Here is a 7,970-nt window from a genome sequence, read left to right as displayed (position 1 = left end):
AATACTGTGGCAACAAGAGCAGGTCAGAGGCTAGGTATTCTGCGGTGAGTGACTCACCTCCTGACTCCCCAAAGCCCTTCCACCATCTACAAGGCACAAGTAAGGAGTGTGATGGAATACTCTCCACTTGCCTGGATGAGTGCAGCTCCAACAACACTCAAGAAGCTCGACACCATCCAGGACAAAGCAGCCCTTTGATCGGCACCCCATCCACCACCTTAAATATTCACTCCCTCCACCACCGGTACACCATGGCTGCAGTGTGTACCATCTACAAGATGCACTGTAGCAACTCGCCAAGGCTTCTTTGGCAGCACCTCCCATACCCGCGACCTCTACCACCTAGAAGGACAAGGGCAGCCGGCGCATGGGAACACCACCTCCAAGTTCCCCTCCAAGTCACACACCATCCTGACTTGGAAGTATATCGCTGATCCTTCATCATCGCTGGGTCAAAATCCTGGAACTCCCTCCCTAACAGCACTGTGGGAGTACCTTCACCACACGGACTGCAGCGGTTCAAGAAGGCAGCTCACCACCACCTTCTCAAGGGCAATTAGGTATGGGCAATAAATGCTGGCTCTTGCCAGCGATGCCCACATCCCATGAACGAATATAAAAAAAAATCATCAGGATTGTATGTCTCATAAGTGGTTTATGAGCACATTTCCAGTTTTAGTGTATGAGCTGTAGAGTGTAAGTTGTAACGAACTGCATTATCTGCATGGAACTATAGTCCAATATTACAGTCCACACAAGTACTCACAGCTGATGGTGATGCCGAGCTCCACACCACTCCTCTTTGGTAGCTTCACATGAAATGTTCCACTGCTTGGTACAACTGATTCTGTACAAGGGAAATATGAAAGTTCAACAAACTTAATGCAGATAAACATTAAAAAGTGGTTCAAAATAATCTGACCAGTGAAGTGTCTACAACTAAAACCAGACAGACTGACAGGTTCCTTGTTTCATTGAACGGGGTACAATACATATTTGACTATGTTTAGGCTGAACCTGATCATTGCAACCTTGGCCTCATGTTTGACAGACTGAGCTGAGCTTTGAATCCAATCTCCTGTCCGTCACCAGCACCACAACACTGTCTCCCTCTGCTTCTGCCTTAGACCCTCCGCCACTAAACCCCTGATACCTGCCTTAGACTTCCAGAGTTGACTACTCCAATGCCTTCCTTGTTGGTCTCCCATCCTCCCCCTTCCATAAACTCCAACTTGATAAAGGGCTTTGACCCGAAACGTCGACTCTAATTTCTCTCCACGGATGTTGCCTGGCCTGCTGAGTTTTTCCAGCATTTTCTGTTGTCCAAAACTCCACTGGCCAGGTCTTGTCCCGCACCAAGTTCTGCTCACCCATGCCCTAATTCCTTAAATTTAAAATACTTTTCCTCCTCTAGAAGTCCCTCCAAGGCGTCGCTGCAACATAGCTCTATAAGCTCCTTGAACCCTAGGTCATCTCTCGACTGCTTTGTTCTTCTCTAACTCTAGACTCCTGTTCGTCCCCCTCTTTATCCCACCACTAGTGGCACAGCCTTCATTTGCTTCAATCCTATTCTCTGGAACTCTCACCCGAAGCCTCTCTGCCTTTAAAAACCTCTCTCTCCAACCAAGCTTTTGGTCACCCCTCCTAAAATTTCTCTTCCTGGTTTGGTGCCCTTTTCCTTCCACCCCTCTGTGAAATGCCTTGGGATATTTCATTACAAAGTGCTGTACAAATTCAAGCTGCTGTTTTTAGCTATGAGGAACAATCCATTATGATAAACCTGTAATTTGGCAACTTTCAGTGGAGTGTTTTCAAAATAAAGCTTTCTGTAGTTTATTAGTATATAAACATTTCATATGTTCGAATGACATTCATCTAACCACACTTTTAATAGAAAATTTTAAAACAAATGGATCAATGCCTCGGTTTAAGTATCAGCAGAAGAACATTATATAAACACATTAAATGTTTGTTCACTAATATCACAAAAAATTCTATGGTTAATTGATTTTGTAACCCTTGAAATGTACACCCACTAATACGGTGTAGTATGCTCTGCAACTCTTTGATTTGTTCAACGGAATTGATTACATTATGTATGTGCCCAGTACAGACTTTATTTCAAAAGTTTTGGCATCTTTTTGATCACAATTTTGCCTTTACTGGGTATAAATTGTTAAGATGATGTGCAACATCCGATTTGAAATTTCTAAAACATCATCCAGAAGCTGTCAGTTCCCACGGAGTATTTGATGTAGTTCAGATATTTGAAGGGAATAGGTTGAGAAAAAAAAACTGGTGCAGAATGGGCTAATGGCCTGTTTCTGTGCTGTAAGAACATAAGAAATAGGAGGAGTAGGCCATTCAGCCCCTCGAGCCTGCTCCACCATTCAGTAAGATCCTTCTACCTCAGCTCCACTTTCCTGCACTATCCCCATATCCTTTCATTCCCTTAATATTCAAAAATCTATCAATCTCTGTCTTGAATATACTCAACGACTAAGCCGCCACAGCCCTCTGGGGTAGAGAAATTCCAAAGATTCACCACCATCTGAGTGAAGAAATTTCTCCTCATCTCAGTCCTAAATGGCTGATCCCTTATTCTGAGAATGTGACCCCTTGTTCTAGACTCCCCAGCCAGAGGAAACATCCTCCCTGCATCTACCCTGTCAAGCCCTGTAAGAAATTTGTATCTTTCAATTAGATCACCTCTCATTCTTCTAAACTCGAGAGAATATAGGCCTAGTCTACTCAATCTCTCCTCATAGGACAATCCCCCCATCCCAGGAACCAGTCTGGTGTACCTTTGTTGCACTCCCTCTATGGCAAGTATATTCTTCCTTAGGTAAGTAGACCAAAACTGTACACAATACTCCAGGTGTGGTCTCACCAGGGCCCTTTATAATTGCAGTAAGACATCTTTACTCTTATACTCAAATCCTCTTGTAATAAAGGCCAACATACCATTTGCTTTCCTAATTGCTTGCTGTACCTGCATGGTAACTTTCAGTGATTTGTGTACAAGGACACCGGTCCCTCTGAACACCAACATTTCACAATCTCTAAACATTTAAAAGATACTCTGCTTTTCACATTTCTCCACATTATACTTCATTTGCCAAGTTTTTGCCCACTCACTTAGCCTGTCTATATCCCCTTGAAGCCTCTTTGCATCCTCCTCACAACTTACATTCCCACCTATAGCTTTGTATCATCAGCAAACTTGGATATATTACATTTGGTCCCCTCATCCAAATCATTGATATAGTTTATGAATAGCTGAGGCCCAAGCACTGATCTTTGCGGTACCCCACTAGTTACAGCCTGCCAACCCAAAAATGACCTGTTTATTCCTACTCTCTGTTTTCTGTCCATTAACCAATCCTCAATCCATGCTAGTATATTACCCCCAATGCCATGAGCCCTAATTTTGTTTAATAACCTCTTGTGGCACCTTATCGAATGCCTTCTGAAAATCCAAATACACCACATCCACTGGTTCCCCCTTATCTATTATGCTAGTTACAACCTCAAAAAATTCGAACAAATTTGTCAAACACTATTTCCCTTTCATAAATCTGTGTTGACTCTGCCCAATCATATTACAGGTAGACTACCCTTTATCCGAACTTCCGAAAACCGAAACCCTCTAAAAACCGAAGGTTTTTTCGTTCAGCGTAAGTCCAGCGTAAGTCGTGCGCACGACCCCCCGCGGACCCCGGCCCCCGCCGACCCCGACCCCCGTGGACCCCCCCGCCGGCCCCGACCCCCGCCGGCCCCAACCCCCGCGGACCCCCACCGACTTACGCTGAGCGTCAGCGTAACTTGTGCGCACGACCCCCCGCCGGCCCTGACCGTAAGTTGGCGGGGGTCGGGGTCGGTCCGCGCCGGCGGGGGTCCGCGGGGGGGGGGGGGGGGGCCGGGGCCGGCGGGGGGTCGTGCGCACGACCCCCCGCCGACACCCTTCCGAAATCCGAAATTCTCCGAAAACCGAAACACGGCTGATCCCGAGGTTTTCGGATAAAGGATAGTCTACCTGTATTATTTTCTAAGTGCCCTGTTACCAAGTCCTTAATAATAGATTATAGCATTTTCCCTACTACTGATGTCAAACTACCTGGTCTGTAGTTCCCCGTTTTCTCTCTTCCCTCCTTTCTTGAATAGTGGGGTTACATTTGCTACCTTCCAATCCGCAGGAACCATTCTAGAATCTATGGAATTTTGGAAAATGACAACCAATGCATCCACTATCTCTATAGCCACCTCTTTCAAAACCCTAGGATGTAGGCCATCAGGTCCAGGGGATTTATCGGCTTTCAGTCCCATTAATTTCTCCAGTACTACTTTTTTACTAATACTAATATCATGTATTAGCAATTCCATGATTTTACGACACATATTAGATTAGCCAGAGAACTAAACATACAAAGTTACATTCTTATTTTAAAACTCTGCTACCAATTGAGAGCACAGCAAGTTGTATTATTCAATATGATCACAGCTCTGAGTTTGAATTTCTTAGATGAATGATGCCTTTGACATGTTGCTGATTTTCTGTCACGATACAGTGCAGCATACTTTATCAATAATGTAGATGAGAAACAAATCAGCTTAAAATCAAAATGATTTCAGATGCCAGACTGTTTCATACGGGACAATTTATTTCTGAATATTGAAAAATATCCCTCCCATATTGAGTATATTTTTCTCAGGTGGTGGACAATCTATTCTACTAAATGCACACAATGGCCAAAAGCAAACAATACCCCCTCCGCCAGGTTTACCTGCCACATCAAACTCTACTTCGAGGGTGACTTTGCTGGTCATGGCACAGTCTCGAAGGAGCTGGTTGGTTTCCTCCAGGGTGCTATCTTCAGTAAGGATTCCATTGATCGTCAGAATTCTATCTCCCACCTGCAGCATTCCACACCTGCCAGACACAGGGACAAAAACACCATCTGTCATATTCACTTCAGGAAGCAAGAGAGACAGAACTTCAAGTGCATGACATTTGAATGCTGGTAAAGATCCTTGCCATCTGTTCCTTTCTATTAATGAACTTGCGCCATATACTTTTTACAAGGCATAAATCTGTTGAGCAGCAGCATCACACGGGCTTTCAAGCTGCTACCTCAAGCAAAAAAATTCCATCAAAGCAGCGAAACCATGACGAGAGTAGACCCTTCTGCCCTTGGGGCTGGAATAAAAATATGAGGGGTGGGGGCCGGGGGGGGGGAAATCTAACCTTGTTGCGCAGTTTTTCGGGCCAATCAAAATAAATCGGAAATCCGTCAGATGTCATATTGATTTGGGAACTCTGGAGGCATTCCTGGTGTCAGCATAAAACAGATGTTAGCCCCCTTGAATATGCTAATAAGGAGCCTAATACCTGTTTTAGGACCTCTTTCCCAAATTGGTCAAAGACTAGGTGGAGTTTACACTGCGCATGCTCTAACAGCAGTCTTTAAAGAGGCTTTTTAAAACGTATTTTAATGTGGAGTCAGCGGGAGCAGCAGTGCACCTCCTGCCTCCATAGCAATCCTTCAGGCCTGCGCTTGGCCTGTTCCCGATCACCACATCTTCCAGGACCGAACCGAGGGCCGCTGCCGGCTTGGCAATGGCCGGAAATCCATCTCCAATTTGCCAGGGAGCTGCCCGACAATGTGGAGTAGGTGTCCGCAGCTCGCCAGACTACTAAGATAAGGCCCAAGGCTCAATATTGTTCAGGTCTTGGGCCTACCTTTTCCAACATAGGGATCTTTCCCTGGGTCCAGTTTATACCCGCTTAGAGGCACAAATAAATTTCTATCCCATAATTTAAAAAAAAAATCTGATTTCTTTTGTAATGGGCACAATTTAATTTGCATCAGACAGGAAAACAGCTAGTGAATAAGTTGCATATATCCAAATTTATAGATCTGAATTATGCAATGCACCACAGTAAATATTAGAGGTCTGGACTACAGACACGGAACTGCTCACACAAGACAACGAGCGGGGGAAGGGGCAGAAGGAAGAATTGCTTTGGCTTTATTTATATTTATCAACACTACAAATGTGTTCGGGAAGATTTTTCTAGTCGGTATTTCTACTAATGGGTAATTTAAAAAAAACCTTGTTTACAATTTCATTAGACATACCGACCACAGGAAATCTTCATGAGCAGATTTCCAATGTTGCTACGTGTAGCAATCAGAGCAATTTTCTTCCTGCAGGTTATCTGTACATATTGTTCTAACAGACCAAATTGATCAGAGTTTCACTTAAAATAAAAAAAAAATATTATTTCCTATCAATTTGAGGGTGCAAAGAACCAATTATTCCACAGTAAAAGACAAGAGAAAAATTTATAGTATTCAATCATGGACTTAAGGGTTGCATTTTATACCGAGTGGTTGATGGGTACAAACATTAAGATCACATCATCGTCTTCATCTTATGCCTGATGTGAAAATCCTTCAGTTACCTTGAAAATACTGATTTGTGAGTTTAGTGCATTAGAATTCCTCTCTTCTCTAATCCACAGAAATCTATACAATGGGGAAGACCAGTCTCGAGAAGACAGCATACAGTTAAACCACATAGCCTCTGCACAGTCCAGACAAAGCAACTCAATTCTACCCACTGGTCTCTGAATGTGCAAGAGTAATAAGCAGTGTCTTCAACTAACAAAGAAATAAAAACGTTCATGAAAAAATAGTGAATACCAACACAAAAGAAGAATACAGCTTCAGAAAGTACAAGCGCAAGTATAGAAAATAGTGGAAACAGCTTCTGAAACCCGAAAAGGATACTGATTTTGAAGTTTAGGTGCTGATCAACCATGATCTAATTCAACGGCAGAGCAGGCCTGAGGGGCTGAATGGCCTACTCCTCTTCCGAATGTTACTATGGAATCATAGAATAGTACAGCACTGAATGCGGCCATTCGGTCCATCGAGCCTGCACCAGCTCTTTTGACAAGCAATCCAGTTAGTCCCACTCACCCGCTCTTTACCCATATCCCTGCAATTTTTTTCTCCTTCAAGTATTTATCCAATTCCCTTTTGAATGTTACTAGTGAATCTGCTTTCACCACCCTTTCAGGCAGTGCATTCCAGATCATAACTCGCTGTGCAAAAAAAATGTTTCCTCATGTCGTCCGCAGTTCTTTTACCAATCACCTTAAATCTGTGTCCTCTGGTTACCGACCCTTCGGCCACTGGGAACAGTTTCTCTTTATTTATCGATCAAAACCATTTATGATTTTGAACACTTCTATCAAATCTCCTCTTAAACCTCACTGCTCTAAGGAGAACAACCCCGGCTTCTCCAGTCCCTCCACGTAACTGAAGTCCCTCATCCCTGGTACCATTCTAGAAAATCTCTTCTGCACCCTCTCTAAGGTGTTGACTTCCTTCCTAAAGTGTGGTGTCCAGAATTGAACACAATACTCCGGCTGAGGCCTAACCAGTGTTTTATAAAGGTTTAGCATAACATCCTTGCTTTTGTAGTCTATGCGTCTATTTATAAAGCCAAGGATCCCATATACTTTTTTAAATGGCCTTCTCAACTTGTTCTGCCAACTTCAAAGATTTGTGTAAATACACCCCAGGTCTCTGTTCCTGCAGCCCCTTTAAAAATGTACAGTTTAGTTCATATTGCCTCTCCTCATTCTTCCCATCAAACTTCACACTTCTCTGCATTAAATTTTATTTGCCATATGTCTGCCCATTTCAACAGTCTGCCTCTGTCCTCCTGAAGTCTGTTACTATCCGCCTCATTGTTTACTACATTTCCGAGTTTTGTACCATCTGCGAACTTTGAAATTATGGCCTGTATATCCAGTCCAGGTCAATATACATCAAAAAGAGCAGTGATCCTAATACCGATCCCTGGGGAACACTACTGTATACTTCCCTCAAGTCTGAAAAACAACCGTTCACCACTACTCTCTTCTTTCTGTCCCTTAGCCAATTTTGTATCCATGA

General features: G+C 43.5%; 1 protein-coding gene across 7 annotated transcripts in view; it reads right to left on the bottom strand.

Moving 5' to 3' along the window:
• Positions 1–7,970, bottom strand: part of grip1 (glutamate receptor interacting protein 1) — a 438,725-nt gene that overhangs the window by 54,853 nt on the left and 375,902 nt on the right. For all 7 annotated transcript variants that reach the window (XM_086009244.1, XM_086009247.1, XM_086009242.1 and 4 more), the window contains 2 exons: positions 4,785–4,930; positions 767–847 (listed from right to left, as the gene is read on the bottom strand). In XM_086009244.1, the coding sequence (XP_085865370.1) occupies positions 767–847; positions 4,785–4,930 (227 nt within the window). The remainder of the gene's footprint in view (positions 1–766; positions 848–4,784; positions 4,931–7,970) is intronic.

The sequence above is a fragment of the Somniosus microcephalus genome, chromosome 16, assembly GCF_052327205.1.
Source record: "Somniosus microcephalus isolate GS21.2 chromosome 16, FLI_Smic_1.0, whole genome shotgun sequence".
Lineage (NCBI taxonomy): Eukaryota > Metazoa > Chordata > Chondrichthyes > Squaliformes > Somniosidae > Somniosus > Somniosus microcephalus.
This window is presented reverse-complemented; position numbering and strand designations above follow the sequence as displayed.